The sequence below is a fragment of the Glandiceps talaboti genome, chromosome 3, assembly GCF_964340395.1.
Source record: "Glandiceps talaboti chromosome 3, keGlaTala1.1, whole genome shotgun sequence".
NCBI classification, from domain to species: Eukaryota; Metazoa; Hemichordata; class Enteropneusta; family Spengelidae; genus Glandiceps; species Glandiceps talaboti.
In genome coordinates this window covers 28,283,380-28,308,379 of record NC_135551.1, presented here as the reverse complement: position 1 = coordinate 28,308,379, position 25,000 = coordinate 28,283,380, and the positions used below count along the sequence as shown (strand labels likewise).

The following is a 25,000-nucleotide window of genomic DNA, read 5'->3' as shown; positions in this document are numbered from 1 at the left end:
TTTTTGGTTTTTATCTGTGTGAACTCTCATCTATGGTATTTCAGGTTTTGATTCATGCACACCTAAGCAAAACATGTTATAAACTCCAACTGTATCAATCCAATGTTTTACTACTAAATACTACATACTGAGGAAGAGTGTATAGTACCCCCCCCCCCCCCCCCCCCACCCACCCCCCGTCCCACCCCTATTGTGACTCCCAACCCCATCCTATCACTGTCAGAAATAGATTGCATCGTGATCCATATATAACAACTGTTCAAACTGGATATTTTTTTCAAGTCCATATTACTGCATCTGACCATCTGCTTGATTCCACTCCTGGTCAGTGCAGTCATACATTTCATTGTTCATAACACTATCAATACTGCCTACACAGCAGTACCTCTTTCCAAGTTCTGTTTAATTTCTGTGGTGTATTTTCCATAAAATCTTTCCAATTTCTTGTTAAAGTTCATATTTCTTTCATTAATGAAATCAATGTCTTCTTCATCATTGTGTGCCCGTCTTCTACTGTACTTGGAACGTTTACTAATCCTGGAAAAAGGGAAACAAGTACATCAATGAACATTTTAATATTCATGCACACATTTAACTCCATACCAAGTATTAGTAAATGAATAAAAGGGTTGCTCTTCAAGGAATTCCCATAGCAATGAAAATAATCCAATCTATAGTAAAAAGATAATATCAATACACCAAACATGTCAGTTTTAAAGTGTACACTATTTAGTAAAGCTTTTCTGAGGAGCACCTCAACTACTGGATTAATTTTGTACTGAAATTTCACAAACAGCATTCTACTAGAATTTCCAAAACTACAATCTACTAGACACAGGTGCCAAAGTATTTAGTTCTTGATAAGTGAAAACAGGACTGGTCTTTTCTATTTTCATTTGTAGTTGTTGTTATGGTCAAGACTGATAGAACAAGATGTTTTCAATATCATCAAATATTGGTCTTTAAATGCTAATACTTACACGTGCACAAGCCAAATTCACAGAAAATATGATATTTATACCCTGGTCAATTCTACGTCATAATAACATGTATCTGTGTCATTGGTTTTGTGATGTTTAAAATATGAGAGAAGCATTCAGAATCACCATTATGACTCTGGCAATTAAGTTTCAGTTTACTAAGATAGACGCAAACTAAATCTATTGTTCTTCAATGTGGTAGATTACACAAGTGGGTGATAGCAGTTCCTCTGTTGTGTGATTCTAAACATCCTGTGATAAAGATAGTGTAAACATTGGAAGTCCCAAAACAGTACACTGCAAGTTCATTAACTAACTTTCAGACAGCTGCCCTACTGACTATAATTCAATGACTTATCACTGTTGTATCAACATGTTATGATAATAGTTTCAGTTTGTGTCAATCTTAGTAAATCAAAGCCTTGATTACCAGAGTAATATTTTACACATCTTTTCTAACATTAGGTGTATGAAGATACAATTATACTATTCCTCAGTATTCTTCATTCTGTCAGAAAATACTTGTGACAGAAGAGTTTTGTCATTACTCAATTTCAACTTGTAGTGACAAGGCCCCTTAGATCACATGTATTTTACTTGTAGAAACAAAGACAACTTTGGGCAACATAATCTAATTCTAGTACATGTACTTACTGTTTTTCCAGGTCATCAACCATCCTATCGATACCAGCCTGTGTATCTTTGTGTTCATGTTGAGGCAGTGAATCAACCGTCGGATACATGTCTTCACCTCTGTATTTTGACAAGTAGAACAAACACACAGAATTAAATACTGCTGGTAAACTATTACACACCACAAACAGACACACATTATATGTACACACACAGTGACATTATACAGTGACATATACCTGTGTTCTCCCCACTATAAAGGAAGCATGGTGCTAACATTATCCTTGTCGCCTAGACAACCATGCTATGGTAGGTTTCTATCATGTTACATAAGACTTCTATCATCCTGGATTGTTAGTTATCTTTGAATGACAATATTATAATAATAATACTTTCATATGAGGAGAATGGTTGGTTTCAATTTTCAATGACCATGTTAGCTGATCCCAATGTCTTTGTGTGTATGTGTGTTTAATACAAACATGTCTATGTGGTTTTCAATGTTGAAGATATGCATATTATATGCTGATGATTACGCTTATTAGTGTTATTAATATTTAAATTAATGTTAATTAGCCACCATTTTTGCAATCAATTCTGGAGAGAACACTGCACGCACACACACACACACACACACACACACACACACACACACACACACACAGGCAACCAAACACAACTCACATAAACACAATAGTACACACGCAAACACAACAAACATCACAAACACACACACATATTTTGTTTTGCACACTTACATTTTTTCTTTGACTTCTTCATACTTCTCCATGTCTGGTTTCATTTGTTTTGTCAGTCTCTGGTACTGTCTGAATGTGGCTTGCTCATAGTCTATAAGACACACACAAATTGAAATGATATACAAAGATTATATAAGTTAAGAAATAACTACATGTGTATTAACGCAAACAATTCTTTTATTTTCTGATTATTTTTCCTTTCACACTACTCACACATATAATGAAGTCTGGCTAATAATCTTGTTTTACTCTTGAATATGTAATATACAAATCACGTCATTTAAAGTATGTCATTGATTCTTAAGAACTGTGGTGTTGGCAGCGTGGGCCATGGATAGCCAAAAGATCAAATATTGACATTCTGAATGCAACAAAACCCATTGTGAGGATAGCGAGACTGAACTGAAAATTTATAGTATACTTGTACATTGTACATGTAGTTCATACATATAGGCAGTTGCATACCATGATTGTAAGTTGGTTCATTACTTAAAACTGCAGTGCTGGCAGCGTGTGTTATGAGTGCAATGTGCCATGGATAGCCAAAAGATCAAATATTGACATTCTGAATGCAACAAAACCCATTGTGAGGATAGTGAGACTGAACTGAAAATTTATAGTATACTTGTACATTGTACCTGTATGTAGTTCATACAGGTAGGCAGTTGCATTCCATGATTGTAAATTGATTCATTTCTTAAAACTGTGGTTCTTACAGCGTGTGTTATGAGTGCCATGTGCCATGGATAGCCAAAAGATCAAATATTGACATTCCGAATATGATAAAACCAGTTTGCAGTCTGGAAGAGTTGGTACTGAAACAGGGACTGAACTAAATTGGGTATGTGTCATTCACAGGTGGCAAACAGTGCGAAAAAAGGGCAATAATGGAAGGAATGGTTGAAGCGAAAAGGAGAAGACATCCAAGGATAGGGTGGTTGGATGTCACCATGGAAGTTACCAACGTGAGGCTGTAAGATCTCAGAACTATGGAACTGAACCGAACTAATTAGCATACTTTGTTAAGCCATGCTTCAAAGTAGTCAACAGCAACAAACTAACTGAAAGTCTGTCAAACACATAATCCCAATCCATCTCATCCTCTGAACTAGGTATAGACATTTGTATCTATTCTACTTTTTCCACTACTTGACAATATATACACAAAACTTGGTAATTAACATTCATGTTATTTAGATCTGGCTACGTTTTCTTTGTAAGATCCTGTATGTACCTGCAAATCCTTGGTCTGGGTTCTTCTTTTTCTTCTTTATTCTATCCCATTTCTCAGCATCTTCAGCAGACATGTCTAATAGTTTGATACGGTCGTAGTCTTCTCCTCTTGCTTCAGCTTCCTACAATATCAACAAAATATCAACAAAATGTCACATTAGTTTCATGTTTTGTGAAATGTAAAATATCATGTAGAAAGAATTAAGAGATTGTACAATTTGATAAAAATCTGTACTATAGTCATATGTTGTTTATTTCGACACTGTATTTATTTTAGATAAATATGCACAAACATGTTTTACATGGTAATAAAGCCAACTAACATACATTGTATTTTACATACATCTAATTCTTCTACATCAACATCAATCTACACAGGTAGTTACATATGTTGAGATGACAATTATTTATTTATTTATTTTATTTATTTATTTATTTATTAAGCCTTCACAAGAAGAGAAACCCAAAATGAAAAAAAAGAAAACGCCAACACCATTCTAAGAATTTGACACCTCTATTACATGTGTTGAGATGACAACAAAACAACCAATCAAAACTTACACAGGTAGTCACATTTGTTGAGCTGACAAAACAACCAATCAAAACTTACACAGGTAGTCACATGTGTTGAGATGACAACAAATCAACCAATCAAAACTTACACAGGTAGTCACATGTGTTGAGATGACAACAAATCAACCAATCAAAACTTACACAGGTAGTCACATGTGTTGAGATGACAACAAAACAACCAATCAAAACTTACACAGGTAGTCACGTGTGGAGATGACAACAAATCAAAACTTACAGCTCTCTTTCTCTGATCCTCTAATTCCCATTCTGCTCTTTTCCTCTTAGCTTCATAGTTTGCTGGTAGTTTATTTCGTTTATCTTCTTCCACCACTTCAGCATGATTCATCTTACGTGCCTCATTCTGTAAAAAAAAAAGAAATAGTAATAAAATAGCAGAGTGGTTATAATTTCAAACAATTTCAGATTCTTTCAAGATTGTAAAACATTATCGTTACCAGAAATCATTTTCCAGTAAATTTCCATCTCATATGTTCAAATCTTTATGAGAAAAGGACACTTGTCTTGTCTTGTCTTGTCCATTACTGTACAAAACGCCAGATGTGGCTATACACGTACAGTTCGGCATGCATCACACTTTCAATTTTTCCCTTATTCCACATTGAGATTGACTAGTGATTTAAAAACTGCCACATCTTTTGCTGCTTTTGTACTTGGTGGTAATGAGTTCCATAGAGGTATAGTACGTGGGTATAGTGAATAGTGATAACAATCTTTATTGGAGCGAATGGTATTGTAGTTTAACTTCTGTGTTTGACGGGTGTTGTGTTTGGTTTGGTTTTCTTGATGAAGGTGTTTTATATTTGTAGGGGTGATTCCGTGTGTTTCTTTGAAAATTGTGACGAGTCTTGACTTAGTTCTTCTATTCTGTAGTGATTCCCAGTCTAGAGTTTTTAGTATGGCTGTGATGCTTGTTGTGCGTCTGTAGTCATTGGTAACGAATCTGGCTGCTCTCCTTTGTACTTTTTCAAGTTGTTCCTGATGAGTTTTCTGGTATGGATCCCAGATTGTACTACAGTACTCAAGTCTGGGTCGAACTAGTGTTTTGTAGGCTATTTCCTTTGTGTTCCTGGAGCAGTTCCAAAGGTTCCTTTTGAGTAAACCAAGTATGCTGTTTGCTTTGTTTGTGGTTTGGTGAATGTGCTGGGCCCATGAAAGGTTGCTTGATAGTTGTATTCCTAGGTATGGATGATGTTCTACTTTCTGAAGGATGTTATTGTTCATGTGATACTGGTATGGAGTGAACTTTTTCTTGTGTGTTACGTGCATAATGAAACATTTTGATGTGTTGAACTTCACTTGCTTCCATTGTCACCTTGATTTTTATCTCTCATTTGAGAACATTCCAGTGAGAACACTGGAAAGTACATCTTTACTTTGTAATGTATACTTACTCGTCTAAGATGAAGATTTCTAAGTTTTTTCATCCTCTCTGCCCTCTTTTGTGCTGGTGTTTTATCATCACTGCTTGGTGCAGCTGCTGATGACGATGCAGTAGCATAACCTGATGTCTGAGAGGATAACCAAGGGGAAAAAATGTTAGTTATCACATACCCAAACCATGGAGGTGGGAAGGACATACACATGTAACCCAGAGATTTGGCTCTCCAGTTTGACAATGTCGTTCAGCAGAACAGAAACTCATTACATGTATGTTGTGTATGTTCAATTGCAGCTACCATCGTGTATAATATTGTGTAACCGTATTCACTCTATCTTTAGTTGTCAATGCACGTCTCACTCCATGGTTGCCCCAAATTGAAATAGAAATCATAAAGATTGTTTTGTATCATTACATTAGTATCAATCATCAAATAGTTAGTAGACACAACTCTAAGTTACTGCGAAAATTCTGTAATAAACCAAAAGAACACAGTGACTAAATTGACATTATTATTATTACTGAACACGATGTAGGGGTCGTATATATGTCAAACACAGGTCTCTTACATTGACTGTAAGCCTTGTTGATAGTGATACCATACGTATCGTACTTCGTCCCGTTTGAAACCGATTTTTAATTACAAACATGGTATTTTACGGCAATATTACCACACAGATTACTATAAGTTTTGTTCAGTAACTGATAAATCATTGTAAGATTAGTTTTAAACTTCTAATTCACGTATAAATACATGAGAAATCAGAGATAGCATGTTTACGGAAGTACTCACCGACGCCATTATTACGAATAATAAACAGCATTTCTCTTCCCAGCCTGAGCTGGCGCTATATTCAACGTCGAATTGACGTCCGTCCAGACGTCGAGCTACCAGTCATGGCGCTATGGAGGAGTAAGTCTCTCTCATACTAGTATCTCTCAACGCCTGTCGTTAATCTGAACAGCCCAGTTCCCGGGGTCCAGTCGTTGGTCAGCATATGTAACCACTCGCTATATTTTTTGTCATTGTCTCCTTTTGTATCTCTGTCTTTCTTTTATTTTATTTCTTACTCAACTGTAGTAGCATTTACTAGCACTGTCAGTAGGCCCTGGGCCAGTTTTATAATATGTCCCTGCCACTACCATGTGTGTAATATAAAGCTACAAATAATACCAGAGTCATCATCACATTCTGTTCTAGTCACGGGAAGTGTGCCTGATTCTTCTCTCATCCCGATCAACGCCAAAAAACTGTCTTAAAATATTCACTTATTCCACGGACAATTCAAGAATAGAACTGTTTTCCATCAAGAGCAAAGACAATAACACCCCTCACCAGCATGGATATCACAAAACTCGGCATAGATCGTGCTTACCTGGTGAGATCTAAACCTAATATATTGATATGTGACCGTACCCCTGGACCCGTCACGTCAGTTTCACGCTTGCTCACGATTTAAACATTTTGTTGAAAGTTCTGTGTATTTAGTGTACGAAGGCAATCATTTTTAAAGGTAACCAGAGCGTTTTCTTCATATCAATACACATCAAATTGATGCCGTAAAAATCTCGAACCTGTCACCAGCATGACATGCCCGGCGCTTGTCACGAGAACAAAATGCTACTGACAAGGGCCGGTCACCAGATACTCCGTTAATTTTATTATACAATACTGTAAAGGTAGACATGCTACTCGTCAACCGACACCCATATGTGTTAGCTCCACGATTTCACGAAGTGGATGACAATTTTTTGCAACTATTTGTAATTCAACCGTTTCATTCGGTATAACGGTTCCTTTGAATGTAAATCGTCATTTTAGTCAATTAATACTAAATGAAATCGAACAAATAATTTTACTAATTAAAATTGAAGATTAAGTAGACAGTCAATTATTTATGCATAAGGCTACTTGGAGATGCTGTTTAAGTTTTAACTATTTTCAATTTCAGTAATTGATAGAACTGTTCTCATAAGCTGCAGGCAGTTTGTAAGTCTATTTTGCCTTAAACCAATTCCCACCCCGGCGTTGTACAAAGAATGGGAAATGGGACTTAATTACATTTATTGAACACTGAAAATAGTTGTTCGCAAATACAAATTGTTCCATGAAATAGTTTAATCATTCTGGTTAACATGAATACCACCCCATAGTCTATTAATGTTATTGTGCATATTATTGGTATGGTGAGACAGTCATGAATTAATTACAACTCATTTAGTAGTTTGTCGTCAGATTACAAGTCTGTCGGGTGTTCACAGAGTTTAACCATGATCGGTCAGAGAGTTTGATCATGATCACGTCGTACTCGTGTGCCTCTAGTAAGTTTAATTGAGTACAATGCAATAAGAAAGTTAAAAACTTAAAAAAAAAAATATGGAAAATTAGATCCAGCTCAGTATGGCTACTTGGGGGTTAAGTAAAATGAATTTTTGACGTTGATCATATACACTCCACACACATAAAAACAAGTCTTCGTAGAAGACACAGTATCTGAAATACACACACACACACACACACACACACACACACACACACACACACACACACACACACTCTCTCTCTCTCTCTCTCTCTCTCTCGCTCGCTCGCTCACTCACTCACTCACTCACTCACTCACTCACTCACTCACTCACTCACTCACTCTCACTCACTCACTCACTCACTCACTCACTCACTCACTCACTCACTCACTCACTCACTCACTCACTCCAACCCATTTTATAACCAACTTACAAACATATACATTTGTAAAAGAAAGAAAGAAAATATGAATGTGCTGTTCAAGTTGCTAATATTGTATTATATATGTATGTTATATACAACTATGTGTTCTCTACATATTTACAAAATACAAAACTATTCAAATACAATAATAACTCTGGTGGGTGGGTGGTTGGTTGGTTGGTTGGTTGGTTGGTTGGTTGGTTGATTGATTGATTGGCTGTGTCTCAGACCACTGTGGTGGACTGCGGTTGTGTGCACATGTACATATAAGTTTGAGGGTTGTACTCTTTCAAACATTGTCAAATAATGTAATCATTAAAACACCAAACACCAAACAAAAAATAGTTTCAAACTTCGAAGTGAAACTATTTTAGATGCCATTTTAACTGCAACTGGTATACATGTCTACCTTATAAAGCAGCATAGTATAGTTCAACTTAATTTGACAATACCGATAGAATTACTAGTTGACAATGTTCTCCAGCACTGACACTTGAATGATTATGGCCATGTATAGGTTAGGTCTATAAATACATACATAACTTGACAGGTCATATACACCATATCAGAATCGCATCAAAGAGAGTAAGCCAGGACACAATGCTAGTATAACCCGAACACTGCCACTACCCACTGTCGACGTTAGACTACATCTAGACCGGTCATCTAGATCTGTAAAAAAGAAAAGTGAAACACAATCGTGGCGGATTTCCACTTGTAGTAGTTCAATAAATATGTGTATTTGTGTATCAAAGTAATGCAGATTTAGGTAATGCTAATGTTGATAGTATTTACTAAGTGTTGACGGAAGAGGTGGTAGGTTGATTGATTGATTGATTGATTGATTGATTGATTGATTGATTGATTGATTGATTGATTGATTGATTGATTGTGTGTGTGTGTGTGTGTGTGTGTGTGTGTGTGTGTGTGTGTGTGTGTGTGTGTGTGTGTGTTTGTCCAATCATCCGAGTTAGTGGTGTACTGTACTGCATAGATAATAATTTATTGGAATGAATGAGTCAGGGTAGACGTAGAAAATGTAATTTTACCTGTTTCCATTCCAGTAAAATTACTCGTAACATTGTTCGCCATCGTACCAGCAAAGGCTGGGGACTGTGTTCCATTGGGAGTGTACTTTCTCACAGGTGCTGTCTGAGTGTGTCTCACAGGTGTTGTCTCCATGTCTCTCACAGGTGTTGTCTCCATGTCTCTCACAGATGTTGTCTCCGTGTCTCTCACAGGTGTTGTCTCCATGTCTCTCACAGGTGTTTTCTCCATGTCTCTCACAGGTGTTGTCTCCGTGTCTCTCACAGGTGTTGTCTCTGTGTCTCTCACAGGTGTTGTCTCCATGTTTCTCACAGGTGTTGTCTCCGTGTCTCTCACAGGTGTTGTCTCCATGTCTCTCACAGGTGTTGTCTCCGTGTCTCTCACATGTGTTGTCTCCATGTCTCTCACATGTGTTGTCCCCGTGTCTCTCACAGGTGTTGTCTCCATGTTTCTCATTGGTGTTGTCTCCATATCTCTCACAGGTGCTGTCTCCATGTATCTCACAGGTGTTGTCTCCATGTCTCTGACAGGTGTTGTCTCCATGTCTCTCACAGGTGCTGTCTCCATGTATCTCACAGATACTGTCTCCATGTCTCTCACAGGTGCTGTCTGAGTGTGTCTCCCAGGTGCTGTCTCCATGTATCTCACAGATGTTGTCTCCATGTCTCTCACAGGTGTTGTCTCCATGTCTCTCACAGCTGTTGTCTCCATGTATCTCACTGGTGTTGTCTCAGAGTCTCTCACAGATGCTCTCTCCGTGTCTCTCACAGGTGTTGTCTCCATGTCTCTCACAGTTGTCTCCATGTCTCTCACAGTTGTTGTCTCCATGTCTCTCACAGGTGTTGTCTCCATGTCTCTCATTGGTGCTGTCTGAGTGTGTCTCACAGGTGCTGTCTCCATGTATCTCACAGATGTTGTCTCCATGTCTCTCACAGGTGTTGTCTCCATGTCTCTCACAGCTGTTGTCTCCATGTATCTCACTGGTGTTGTCTCAGAGTCTCTCACAGATGCTCTCTCCGTGTCTCTCACAGGTGTTGTCTCCATGTCTCTCACAGGTGTTGTCTCCATGTATCTCACAGGTGTTGTCTCCATGTCTCTCACAGGTGCTGTCTCCATGTATCTCACAGATGTTGTCTCCATGTCTCTCACAGGTGCTGTCTGAGTGTGTCTCACAGGTGCTGTCTCCATGTATCTCACAGATGTTGTCTCCATGTCTCTCACAGGTGTTGTCTCCATGTCTCTCACATGTGTTGTCTCCATGTCTCTCACAGGTGTTGTCTCCGTGTCTCTCACAGGTGTTGTCTCAGAGTCTCTCACAGATGTTGTCTCCATGTATCTCACTGATGTTGTCTCCATGTCTCTCACAGCCATTGTCTCCATGTATCTCACTGGTGTTGTCTCCGTGTTCGAATGACTTATCTGCCCAGGTTCACCATCATCCGTTGTCCACTGTTCATTGCCTCCATTTGAATCACCACTAGTCTCGTTATCTGTACAAATAATACACTTATCATGAAAATCTACTATTCTATGTTGAGATTTCAATGACCGTTACGTTTGTTCTTAAAAACTAAGAATTTTCTCTCTTTTTGGTCAAAATCCATTGTCTTTATCTATAATTACACTGTAATTCATTAATTCAATAATCAAATGTGATACGATTTTGAAAAATCATGCACAGCTACGTATACTCACATGGGGAAGTACGCAGACTTTGAGACAATGAAAGAGAGAACATATACAGCGCAAGCACGGCAGCAACCAGGAACTTCCTAGAATAAAAAAAACATCTTAATATTGAAAGCACAATAGACATTTGAAGATATACGGTCACAGGTTCATCATTTGGGAAGGTAGAGAGTAAAAGAAAGGGACAAGGTTTAATTAGAAGTATACCGATTAACAACGTCTTGGATTGACTAGTATTACGTTTCTTGATCTAAGCTTAATATAAATAATTCTAATAACAGATAAGTGACTCAGCGTTGCAACACCTTTTTTTGCTATAGGAACACCATAAGCAGTTGTCAGAGCAACGAAAGTTGAATAACCAAGGAAAAAAAACCCCAAATTCAAGACTAATGCCTGTTTAATATATATGATATATATATTGAAATATCGGGTAAGCAAACATTACTATATTTTGTATGTTTGTTTCGATACAATAAATGCTACTAGTACTCTTTGATATATTTTACCAATGTTCACGCTCAGCCTAGTAGTGGAGATATGTATTCAGACAAGACATTTATCACTTAAAATCATTTTTATGTTAAAAAATAATTTGAATAAGTAGTCAGTCAGAAAGTTGAAAATTCTAACGTATATTATACTTTATATGGAATAAAAAATAAGTCTGCACACTTCTTCTAATCATTATTGGTTAATGCTAGCGATGCATCAAACCAGTACGTGTATATATTAGGAGGTAGAATCGTTAGTAAAATCTAAATGAGTTACAAATAAAATCCGATGTTGTCCTGCTACCGAGACGTCCGATTGGAAGGCAGCAGTACCTGTACGCTGTACAAAGAGACATTTCTTGATATATCAAGGAAAGTTTACAACATCAGGTGTCCATTACAAGTGTAGAGTGTTCCTCCTTTTGGTGGTTTGTACTCCAATCAACAAAGTAGGAAACATTTAAGAATCGATAGTTTTATTAAGCAGCTCTCTATCGAATGAACAACTTGAAAACTTTACCTCGACATCCTGGATTGTCAGACTGTGGGTGTGACGCCGATGGTAAAAGTAAGCGAGGACCGTTGACGACATACAACTTAACCCTTCTTTTTATAAGTACTTAAAATGCTTATATAAGTTATATAGACCTAACTTGCCTGGTCTCCGAACTATGCTGATCTATGATTGGTTAAAGTAGAGCAAAGACGTCATCTAATTTGCATAATAAAGAATATTGTAAATTTCTTGATTAAAAAAATCAGTTGCTATGGCTATGGCGTAGATTATTATACGAGGGGATTCTCTTCAAAAGCCGTCTTATTTCAATGGTTTATTTCATAATTGATGTATGAAAATTTATTTCATAATTAATCTATGCCTAATGAGTTTATTTCACAATTGTGTGGATATAGCTGAGTGATTAAATACTAATGATCTAATATATTCAGCAAAGAATACTGAGTAGAATATTCTTCATGTCTCTAACTGAAAACCAATTAAGAATTAATTAACTTGGTGATTTCAAACAGGGTTTCTAGGTTTTGTGAATTATTTAGTAAAGAAACGTGTGATAGAACTATTACCGATGTCTAAGATTATACCAGCTGTTAAACTTTTGAATGAAACGAATAACGGATGTGGAATAAGGTGATATATATATATATATATATTACGCTCTATATTACGCTCTGCCACTGCGGTATAGAGCACTGTCTTAGCAGGTTGATACTCACCGAGTTATATATATATATATATATATATATATATATATATATATATATATATATATATATATATATATATATATATATATAGTTTTGGTAGTACTGGAACTCTTTCTTGGGTGTAACTCGGAGTTTCACGCATATTGCGATCATCAGACGATGTCTGATGATCGCAATATGCGTGAAACTCCGAGTTACACCCAAGAAAGAGTTCCAGTACTACCAAAACTATTACGCTCTGCCACTGCGGTATAGAGCACTGTCTTATAGCAGATTGATACTCACCGAGTTATATATATATATATATATATATATATATATATATATATATATATATATATATATATATATATATATATATATATATATATATATATATATATATATATATATATATATATATATATATATATAGGAAGTCAGTGGTAAGATTTGTCCGTAGTACAGTGCTCGATACGTCTGCACGCAAAGCGGAGTATATGTTGAGGGTAGAAGAAAATCAAGTCGGGGTTTTCGTGTATATATATATATATATATATATATATATATATATATATATATATATATATATATATATAGCAGTGAGGTAACTCAATGTGCAATCAAAACCAGATAAAACTACACACATACCGTACGTTCACATATCTACCTGTGCCCACACGGGTTCAACGTAATGTCACGGGAAATGCCATCGGTGGGATTTTCTGATCTGGTAAATAGCGTCCACGATTTATAGATATTCATTCAGTTATTCTAATACTTTATTATCTCGGATTATATCGTCACCAGAGTTATCCAGTCTCACCTCAAGTATTTAGTTATCGAGGAATAGTTGAAAGAACCAGACGACTGTGGTCAGCCAATGTCATAGGAAAAGCAAGATCTGTTCATAGCGAAACGAACTATAGCGGGAAGTTTTAGTGTTTCTGGAGGTAAAAGTACTTATTATTACTTATTTCTATGTAACAGAATAAATCTTCTTCTTGATTCGGTTTAATATAAGATATGCATGCACCTTAATTGGTGTTAATTTATTCACGTTTGTTCATTGGAAGGATATCTGTAATTTCTGTGTTGGGTATTGATATCTTCCAATTTGAAAGAAACTAGTGGTGCTTTCATTAACACGGATTGACCACCAGTTACATTTATATCGTACAGTTTTTTCAAGTTGCACTTTTTGTATTTAAAATCAATTGTAATGTATGAGGTCTGCTACAAGTACTCTCTGCAGATTCATCTATTAATGCTATCCCCCCTCCCCCCTCCCTCCCTCTCTCTCTCTCTCTCTCTCTCTCTCTCTCTCTCTCTCTCTCTCTCTCTCTCTCTCTCTCTCTCTCTCTCTCTCTCTCTCTCTCGATTATACGCACAGCTTATATACAGTTGAAATTGTATTGTATCATTACATGATGGACCAATAAACACAACCATGATAACCACTGACCTGACAGACATAATGACTGTTTTGAATGATATATAATAATACATATAGTAAACGAGTTGACAGGCTGTATATGATAGATATGTGTTGTGTGGTGCCAAATGGATAATGGTCACTGCCTGTCGGGAGCATGCTTCTAGCTATAATTCCCTTACTATAAATACGACATATACTTATAAAATCTGTGAAATCGTGAATTGACATAAATTGAAGTTTAACCACAATGGGGATGTTTCAAGACGTTTAGAGATGAGAAACTCTAGGCAAAATGCTCGTACTGTATCCTAAAGCTTGGTAGGCAAATCATGTAAAACTGGGTTGACTTATGGTCTGGGCTTTATACACGACAGGAGTGATTGGTTATTTCCGAGGTATTTGTAGTAAAAAGACACACCATGACCAGACAGTCAGTTCATTGATATGACCAGACACTCAGCTCATTGATATGACCAGACACTCAGCTCATTGATATGACCAGACACTCAGCTCATTGATATGACCAGACACTCAGCTCATTGATATGACCAGACACTCAGCTCATTGATATGACCAGACACTCAGACACTCAGCTCATTGATATGACCAGACACTCAGCTCATTGATATGACCAGACACTCAGCTCATTGATATGACCAGACACTCAGCTCATTGATATGACCAGACAGTCAACTCATTGATATGACCAGACACTCAGCTCATTGATATGACCAGACACTCAGCTCATTGATATGACCAGACACTCAGCTCATTGATATGACCAGACACTCAGCTCATTGATATGACCAGACACTCAGCTCATTGATATGACCAGACACTCAGCTCATTGGTATGACCAGACACTCAGTTCATTGGTATGACCAGACAGTCAGTTCATTGATATGACCAGACAGTCAGTTCATTTGTATGACCAGACACTCAGTTCATTGGTATGACCAGACACTCAGTTCATTGGTATGACCAGACAGTCGGTTCATTGGTATGACCAGACAGTCAGTTCATTGGTATCATATTAGGGTGTTGTAGATATGAGTCACATCGACTGTGATGTAATTTTTGTAGGGATTTGCATGTTGAGGGGCCATATGGATGAGGAGGATTGGGTATTTATTTTGGATTTCTAATTTATAAAACAATTTTATAAAGGCTTCCTACTTGAAAAATCAATGTGAAACAACATTGAAAAAGTTTGTGTTTGTAACTTACATATAATACAGAGCAAAAAGCTAAAAGTAAAACGTTTGTTATTGTACGTACAATTTTTGTAATTTATTGAGTTACAAACGAGGATTTGATATATGTTGTTTCACATCGGTTTTACAAGTAGGAAGCCATGATAAAATTGATTTATGAATTAAAAATCGAAAATAAATTCCCGATCCTCATCCATATGGCCACTTTGATATGCTGCCCAACTATAATCCAGCTACAAGGTTATGCTTATATGTTTGGAAAACGACCGTCCCTTGTATTCTCCATGTACTATTGTTACTTTCTAGGGGGAGCTTAATATAGCGTTTCAGTGTCTAAGTATGGTAGTTGTGAACAGATCGACAGAACGTAAACGATTCTCCACTCTAACTGTCTTTCTTGGGTACCAGGATCTACGAGCTTGTCTACACAGGTATCGTCACATACACATACGCTCTTACACTCATGCAAAGAGAGAACCGCACACCAACAGTTGCGTTATAATCAAGATCTAAGAATAGTCTTTATTTCTTCAAGTCCCTATCATATAAGTTCTAGTACGATACGGCGAAGTTTCCGCCAGAATATTTAAGATTGAGATTCAAGATCATGCCATATGCAACTTGTTCACGTTTAAGACAAATGTTGATCACGCCATTGGTAAATTAAGTATTAATTTGAATTCAGTAATCAACAAGTTATCTTGTTTACAAGAACTAATCTATGTTGTTTCATCAAAACACTTGACATTTGTTATCTAGCGATAAATGTAATTAGTATAGGATTAGTAGATAAATCAACATATTATTTAATCATGCTGTTGTTAGCTCCTGTTTGTGAATAAGTAGTATAGATTGAATTTAACGTTAATTTAGGTAAAATATGCCAAAATTCCGAATATGATATCTCTTGATCGTAACACTATATTATAACACCCCGGACTGACATATGATATATGACAATAAAATACTGACGGTCTGAGAAATCAAATGGAAATGTACATCATACCAATAGAGTTAGTTTTTACGGCAACACTATACTAGAACACGAGGCAACGTTTTCACTAGGGTGGCCAATGTGTGGAGGGTTCCTTTCTAAAACATTGTCAAGACATGAACATATCTGATGTTATTACATATGTACCAGAGATAAATTGCACTGGAGCGAGTGTATACCAGTGATATATGCACTGCAGTGCAATAATAATCTTTATTTATACTGGATAGTTCTTGTCTCCCAAGAAGTCCAGTGTTCAGTGCTAATGCAGGAGGAAACCGGAGTGCCCGGGGAAAACCTGCGTTATTCGGTAGAGTCAAACTAAACGACACTCTTCTTACTTACAGCGTGGTAAGAGGCAAGTGGTTTAACCACTCGGCCACCGACAACCCTGCAATTCCGAAATCATTATTGTATACCTGCATGCAAACGATATGCGAATGAGTGCACTTTGCTAAGTGCACATGAAACGATATGCGAATGAGTGCACTTTGCTAAGTGCACACGAAACGATATGCGAATGAGTGCACTTTGCTAAGTGCACACGAAATCGTGTTGATCGGATAAACATATCACAGAGGCCCCATGCCACGTCATAGAATACTGTTACATTATGCCAGTCATATGACATAAGACTTTTTACATATATTTTTATGATATAATCATATCTGGTATTCTGCCAGCTATATGAAGTACAGCTATAGGCATATATCTTTATGACATTTTAATAATTTAATAGATATGTGTAACAGAACTGATACAATTGTAGTAGTTGCTCTACGCAATTGCTACATTCTGTTCTTGTGTTTTGACGGCAACATGTTTCTTCACGTCAGAGATATATTAGAGAAAAAATACCATATAAGTAATTCATGTCTGATTGAAAATTGTAAAACCAGGTAGATAGACAATGTCAGTACCTCAAATATTAAGTAAGAAGTCTTAATGTAGGTGGTACTTGGTGGAACACAAAACATATAGATGTATATCGATAATTTATAATATACAATCATGTAATTAGTGTTAATTGACAGCTCCACTTATTTCAGTTAATGACTAATGTATTCGAAGACTTTTGTCACTTTAAGATCTTCGGTTTTGATTCAAATTCCCAATTTTTCCAGTAACAAAGATTATTTTCAAACAAAAGATGCGGATCTCTTTTCCTCCTTGTTACAGTTTGGTATCTATACCAACCATACTTCACAGTCTCTGTTCTATTATGGTCGATGTTGACATCGTAGCATACAGCAGTTTTAGCTTTCCCAACAGCATCCATCCAGAATTCTTCGTGCCCAGCGTAAATAAACCCAGGTTCAAATCCAATCCGACGTAAAACTGTAGTTTTGGCCATGAAGAAATTGTTAGCCATTTCAGCAAAAATGCATTGCGGATATCCGGGAACTCTTCGGCGTTCCTTGTCAATACTCCCGTAAACACCCATCGAACATACCCCCTGTCCATTGACATCGTTCGCTAATTTAAATATATAATCAAGCGATGTTAACTTCTCCACATGTCCAGATATAATATCCAATTCTACTAGAGGGTCTTCTAGTTTTTCGACCATTGATTCTAGATTTGTTTCATTCGTGAAAACAAAATCATCATCAGCGAAGACGACATATTTCGTACGGACTTGACTCAGAGCTAAATTTCTGCCAGCAAAGCAACCATCTCGAAAAGGCATAGTAAAGTGTTTCACGTTTGAAGCGTTTACTATTTCAGGAAATTCAGAATCGTCAGCAATTATGATTGGAATGGTGGGGTAAAATTTTCGAACATTGGTGACAAACCTGTCCAAGCAGTCATAGCGTTCAAATGTTTTAGTAATGACAGTGACTTTGTTGGAGATGACGTCGACGTCATCTAGACCTGGGTCTATAAGATCCGGTAACGGTTGCCTTCTAATGTGTACATTGACATAGTGAATAAAATCAAGAAACAATATTTCTACCCTGTCATATTTGTCAATGTGATAACTGGTACTCTTATAGACAATTTTATCCACAATGCCATTCATAATGCCCAAATGTTTTCCAGCCATTGTAATTGCGAGTGATGTTGTTTGGTCGCCATCTAACTGAATCAAAGTTGACCACCGTTGTATTGCTTCATCTGGTAGGTATAAAATACCCAAATGGTGAACAGAGTGGAATTTGATAAGCATGTAAGCGTCATCATGTTTGACAGCATTTAAGACGAAGTCGTGGATTGATATGCCAATAAGTGGAACTGACTCAAATGGTTCTACCGTTATGCCGTTACCAAGGTAACTGATAGGTGACATAGCCTGACATTTTACAAACGGTTGGCGTTTTCTATCTAAGTCTCTCTCCCACTCCTTTGCCATCTCCAATCGTCTATAATTTATGTCTGATCGTCTCAACCATTTAGGTGGTTCAGGACAAATGCATTTTTGTGAATACATGTCTAGTTTATCACGAATATTATCAATATCACCTTCTCCATCAAATGACGTGGTTGATGCTGCAGTTCTCAGAATGTCTAACAAGTCGTCTGTGGTAGCATCCCTCTTTTCCGTTGGTGCTGGTCCTAAGTTGTTATATGTGATGTCCTCAGTCGTCTGTACAACAAAAACGTCACCAACAATCTCGTGGGTATCATAGCTTGCGTTTGGTTTGCAGTCACAGTTACAGTCTTTATACATCACATAAATTGTCACAAAAAACAAAAGTGCACCGTTGATAACTAATAGAAAAGATAACGGAGGTCTCCGCCTGAAGCAGGTAGACATCTCTGCAGTACAGTCAATGTGGGATCCTATAAAGAAAAGGTTGGTTCAATCAGAAGGGTTGTATCCGTGGTCTAGTCAATAACGGTATATTTCTACGCACATGTCAACGCTTTACCTGTGTGCTGAACAAGAAATATATAATTTGTATATTTAGATATTGTATATCACCCTGTACAAAGTCGTAGCAGCAGTGGTGGTTTCGGATTAACATCATATGTGAATGCAATAACAGATTGTAACACGCGTCAATGGGGAACAGCTCAATGATTCGTCCGACAAATAGCGTAGATAGGAAATGTACGCAGTTCGGGCACCTATTTCAGCTGAATTGAACAATATCTGTGCTTAACCCTTAAGCTGTGACCCCCCTTTCACATGTGCACGCCTCTGACAAAACTGCTGTTCAATCAGATGTGCGAAAATAAGTGATTTTTATTTTTTTTGTAAAGTGAAATAATTGGTGACATATTGAACGATATTTAATAGCTAATACAATGTATATGACAATTAATGGATTGTACTCGAGGCCTTTCATTTATTTGTTTTGTTCGTACCAGCTGTCATCACTTCATATCTTGTTTGTTTGTTTGTTTGTTTGTTTGTTTGCTTTTTTTCGCTTATCTATCTATCTATCTATCTATCTGCCTGCCTGCCTGTCTGTCTGTCAATGTATGTATGTGGGATAATAAATACATTTACAAAATATGGGCATCATAACACCTCCCCTTTAAAAAAAAAGGTTTGAATGTAATGAAACCCTGTCAAATTATCTGGTACTAGCTTTGTCAAATGAGTTTTCATACTATTCTTAAATTTACAAAATACACTCAAATTATTGGAATTATTTGTCGCACTTAACAATCTCTACTTAACTACTTAACGCACTATGCATATTCAACTCTTGACAATGCATCTGCAATTACATTATCTTTTCCTTTGATATGACGTATTTCTAAATTATACTCTTGCAACATTAAACTCCATCTCAGCAATCGTTGATTCTTACTTTTCATCTTATGTACAAATGTCAACGGATTGTGATCAGTGAACACTAGGATAGGATGCAAAGTGACGCTCAAGTACACATCAAGGTGTTGCAAAGCTAATATTAAAGCCAAGCATTCCTTCTCGACAGTTGAGTAGTTTCTTTGATGCTTGTCAAATTTCTTAGAAAAATAACAAATAGGGTGGTCAACACCATCCGTGCCTTGTTGCATCATCACTGCCCCCATACCCATATCACTGGCATCTATAGCTAACTTAAAACTGATTGCTAAAATCTGGAGCGGCAAGAACTGGTGAACTAGTAAGTATGGCTTTAATCTTGACAAATGCATCTTGACAACTTTCAGACCATACAAACTTACTATCCTTCTTAAGTAAACTAGTCAACGAATTAGCAATAATTGCAAAATTTGGACAATAGCGTCGGTAGTAACCGACCATACCCAAAAATCTCATTAGCTCTTTCTTATTTCTCGGCACAGGAAAATTTACAATTCCTTCAACCTTGGCATGTACAGGTCTAGTTTGACCTTGACCTACAATGTGACCTAGATATGTGACAGTGGCGTGACAAAATTCACTCTTAGCTAGGTTTACTGTTAACTTGGCTTCAGATAAACGTTCAAAAAACTTGCGTAATCGTTGCAAGTGCTGTTGCCAAGTGTCACTATGCACACTCACGTCATCAACAAATCCTCCACATCCCTCCAAATTTGCAATTACACGATTTATTAAGCGTTGGAAAGTGGCAGGGGCGTTCTTCATACCAAATGGCATGACTTTATACTCGTATAACCCATCTGGGGTCACAAACGCTGACACCTCTCTCGCTCTATCGGTGAGTGGAATTTGCCAATAACCCTTCAATAAATCGAATTTGCTCACAAATTTTGCGTTTCCTATTTTGTCGATGCAATCATCAATTCTAGGGAGAGGATAGGAGTCTGTTTTAGACAGAGTATTGACTCGGCGATAGTCGGTACAAAACCGATAACAATTACCTGGCTTTGGCACAAGCACGCATGGAGAACTCCACGCACTATAGCTAGGTTCTATGATGTCATTATCTAACATATATTTAACTTCATTTCTTAGATGTTCTAGCTTCATAGGATTCATCCGATAAGGATGTTGTTTAACAGGGGTTGCATTGCCAACATCCACATCATGACATATTTTATCTGTTTTCTCTGAAACATCGGAAAATAAATGCTTAAACTCTAGTATGAGATTTTTCAATTCTTCACTTCGTTCTCTACTTAGATGAGAAAGTTTAGTGTCTAAATCAGCAAGAATATCGGAATTCTTCAATTTGAAATCACAGTCAACACCCTGACCCTCAGACTGACTATCTTCTTCGTCATCATTGTGATCACTTAGCTGGGTGGTGACTGTGGATGACACAGACTTACTTTTACTATTCTCATCTCTTTCTACATACTCCTTTAACATATTAATGTGACATAATTGACTTTCTTTACGCCTCCCTGGAGTCTTAACAATATAATTCACACCATTAATCTTAGACTTGATTTCATATGGACCATAGTATCGAGCTTGTAATGGATGTCCAGGAATGGGGAAAAGCACTAAAACTCTATCACCTGGTTTAAAGACTCTATTCCTGGCATCTTTATCATACCATTTCTTCATTTTCATCTGACTCCCTTTTAGATTTTCTCTAGCTACATCACATGCTCTAGTGAGTCTCTCTTTGAATCCAGAGACATAATCTAAAAGATTTATTTCGCTTTCTTCACACAACCACTTTTCTTGCAGTAACTTTAAAGGACCTCGGACCGAATGGCCGAACACTAGTTCAAATGGGCTAAAACCCAATGATTCCTGAACTGTTTCCCTTGCTGCAAACAACACTAAATGGACTCCCTCATCCCAATCTTTCTCATTTTCGAAACAATACGTGCGAATCATATTTTTCAAAGTCTGATGGAAGCGCTCAAGTGCCCCTTGGGATTCCGGATGATAAGCACTAGACTTGTATTGTTCAATGCCCAACTGATGAAGGACCTGTTGAAACAGATTTGACATGAAATTTGATCCTTGATCTGACTGCACAGACTTTGGAAGACCTACTAGAGTGAAAAATTTAGTCAGAGCTTTCACTATTCTTTGAGCATTAATACTTCTAAGTGGGATATCCTCAGGAAATCGAGTAGATGCACACATTATGGTCAGCAAATACTCATTTCCTGACTTTGTCTTTGGTAATGGTCCCACACAGTCGATTAACACTCTACTAAATGCTTCAGAAAAGGCGGGAATTGGCTTTAGTGGGGCGACTGGAATCTTTTGATTAGGTTTGCCTACCACTTGACACGCATGGCATGATCTACAGTACTTAGCCACATCCTGTCTCAATTTTGGCCAATAGAAATGATTTAAAATCTTATTATAAGTCTTATTGACTCCTAGGTGTCCACTCATGAGGCTATCATGGGCCAAACTTAATATATCCCTGCGATACAATTTAGGCACTACTATTTGATTGACAATTCTCCATTCGTCGCTAACTAGTGCATCTGGAGGTCGCCATTTTCTCATCAATAAACCATCCTTTTTATAATAACACACAGGGACTGTATCTACTTCCTTTAAGGATATTGACCTCTTACTTAATTCAATAAGTTCAGGATCCCTCTCCTGTTCTCTAATCAGTCGATCACGACTTAAGGGCTCTTCTTTTACCTGTTTATCACCCAATAAAGGTACATCAGCCTGATTTGAGGCTTTGTAACCAGTATTTAAAGGAAAATGACATCCATCATTCAGCCTAGAAAGAAATGTATCCTCTAGCCCTATTTCTAAGTCACGTCCTTTTTCATTAATTGGCATGTCCTCATTAATAGTCTCCTTTGAAACTTTACTCATGGCCCTTGTTACAGCACATGCAGGGAAAATTTCGGCTTCCTGATCACCATTTGAATCCTCCAAACAAGGCTGTTTAGTTACAATAGGATCGGGGAATACTTTCCCTCCCCCCCCCCCCCCGCTAAATCATTTCCTAACAACATGGAAACGCCCTCTACGGGTAATTTAGACCTTACACCCACTTTCACTTGTCCTGAAACTAAGTTAGATTTCAAGTTTATAATATGAAGGGGAACGCTAATGAAGCCTAACTCTACACCCTTTATTAACACATCTGCTTTTGCAGAGCTCATTTCTGATAAAGGTAAAACACCTTCTAATATTAGGGTTTGAGAAGCAGCAGTGTCACGTAGTGTCTCGACCCTCATGAAAAAAGGCTGTTACCTATGAGGCTATCGAGTTTAAATAAAGTTTATTATTATTATTATTATTATTATTATTATTATGTAGTATCTTAATAGAATGCAAATTAGCCTCGTCTCCTATCATAGACACGTACCCTTCGAAAATGAATGGCTTAAATTCTTCCATCACATTTTGAGACATGGACTTTTCCATTTCTCTCCCTTCAACTCTCAGCGGCTTAAGTTGCCTGTTACGCCCTTCAGCGACTGTGCAAGCAATGGGGTAAGATTTAGCATTCTTCTCTTTTTTCTGTAGAAACCAACATTCAGAAATAAGATGGCCCTTCTTTTTACAATAGGCACATGTGGGTACCGTCTTAAACATTCTCTCCTTACTTTTCTCAGAAGAATTAGAATCAGAAGCTTTCCTTTTCTCTGAAGAATCTGATCTAGCTTTTTCCTCGTGAGATTTACTATAATATGGAGATCTGTAATTAGACTTAGTAGGATTACTCTTAACATAATTTAGTTTATGGGTAAGAGCGTAATCATCAGCCATAATTGCTACTTCATGTACTACATCTACTTTATGTTCATCTAAATGTGTCTTTATGTCAGTATGTACACATTGTTTGAACTCCTCGATTAACATGAGTTGCCTAAGCTTATCGAAACTCTTATCTATTCCTTTTGACGATAACCATCTATCAAATAATCTTTCCTTCTCTCTTGCAAATTCTACATGTGTTTGGTCATTCAACTTTCGGATATTTCTGAACCTTTGCCTGTAGGCCTCTGGCACTAACTCATAAGACTTTAGAATTGCGTCTTTGACCAAGTCATAATCACTACTTTGCTCAAGGGGTAGGGCTGAAAAAGCTTCACGGGCCCTTCCAATCAAAACACTTTGCAATAGCAATGTCCAAACTTCCTTCGGCCACTTTAAGCTAGCTGCAATCTTTTCAAAGTGTTGAAAATATCCATCTACTTCCCTTTCTTGAAACTGGGGAACAAGTCGTATATGCTTTGTCACGTCGAAGTTATTTTCAGTACTTAATAAAGGTGTGACACGATCCGACACATTTCCCATTTCCATTGCTTTTAACTTCAATTCTTTTTCTATTTGCATCTTCATTTCCATCTCTCTGGATTTAAACTCCATTTCTAATTGTTTCAACCTAAACTCGTGTTCTAATTGCTGCAACTTCACGATATCACCCTCACGTGCACTATGTCTTTCTAAAATCTTATCCAAGACATCCGGTTGAAACTTCCCCTTATCTACTAAAGCTTTGATAATGACATTTCTCACTTCATCCTTTTTCATAGACTGCTTAACCGCAAGTGCCAGGTGTTGACCCAGTACTAGTAACTCTTGTTTTCTCAACTTTTCAAACTCCTCGAAGGAGGGATTCTCCATAAACGCCTCAGCTTCGAACTCCATTGTTGGCTTCACTTTCACTTTCAATTTTCTTGTTTTAATTTACAACTCAATGTCTCAAACGAGAACAGCAAAATTATGCTTGTTCCACTTTCTGCCTTTTCACAGAATAATTTTGTTTCATTCCCGGACGGGCCCCCATTTTCTGTTACGGTAGAAATTACCAAAATAGAAATAAAG

The 25,000-nt window shown here is 37.2% G+C and overlaps 3 protein-coding genes across 3 annotated transcripts; all 3 read right to left on the bottom strand.

Moving 5' to 3' along the window:
• Window positions 1-199: 199 nt before the first annotated feature.
• Window positions 200-6,378, bottom strand: LOC144433349 (pre-mRNA-splicing factor syf2-like). The gene is made up of 7 exons (XM_078121655.1): window positions 6,370-6,378; window positions 5,590-5,706; window positions 4,413-4,538; window positions 3,606-3,726; window positions 2,372-2,462; window positions 1,635-1,733; window positions 200-537 (listed from the first exon to the last, which is right to left on the bottom strand). Exons 1-7 carry the CDS (start codon window positions 6,376-6,378, stop codon window positions 372-374), a joined length of 729 nt encoding a protein of 242 aa, XP_077977781.1. The 3' UTR covers window positions 200-371.
• Window positions 6,379-17,461: 11,083 nt separating this feature from the next.
• LOC144433348 (beta-1,4 N-acetylgalactosaminyltransferase 2-like) lies at window positions 17,462-19,141 on the bottom strand. Its single transcript, XM_078121654.1, has one exon. The coding sequence runs from the start codon at window positions 19,139-19,141 to the stop codon at window positions 17,462-17,464; it is 1,680 nt and encodes a 559-aa protein (XP_077977780.1).
• A 1,260-nt stretch (window positions 19,142-20,401) lies between these two features.
• Window positions 20,402-24,823, bottom strand: LOC144433347 (uncharacterized). Its single transcript, XM_078121653.1, has 2 exons — window positions 23,535-24,823; window positions 20,402-23,039 (listed from the first exon to the last, which is right to left on the bottom strand). The coding sequence occupies exons 1-2, from the start codon at window positions 24,821-24,823 to the stop codon at window positions 20,402-20,404; spliced, it is 3,927 nt and encodes a 1,308-aa protein (XP_077977779.1).
• Window positions 24,824-25,000: the final 177 nt, after the last annotated feature.

What these genes read in the sequence shown, in the direction of transcription:
- LOC144433349 (XM_078121655.1), bottom strand. An exon ending in GAAATCTTCATCTTAGACGA is followed by an intron (nt 4,539 to 5,589) that starts GTAAGTATACAT and finishes TTTTTTTTACAG; the next exon opens with AATGAGGCACGTAAGATGAA. An exon ending in GAAGAAGTCAAAGAAAAAAT is followed by an intron (nt 1,734 to 2,371) that starts GTAAGTGTGCAA and finishes GTCAAAATACAG; the next exon opens with AGGTGAAGACATGTATCCGA.
- LOC144433347 (XM_078121653.1), bottom strand. Translation starts at nt 24,823, where the DNA reads ATGGAGTTCGAAGCTGAGGCGTTTATGGAGAATCCCTCCTTCGAGGAG. An exon ending in AAGCCATTCATTTTCGAAGG is followed by an intron (nt 23,040 to 23,534) that starts GTACGTGTCTAT and finishes TGCTGTAACAAG; the next exon opens with GGCCATGAGTAAAGTTTCAA.
- LOC144433348 (XM_078121654.1), bottom strand. Translation starts at nt 19,141, where the DNA reads ATGTCTACCTGCTTCAGGCGGAGACCTCCGTTATCTTTTCTATTAGTT.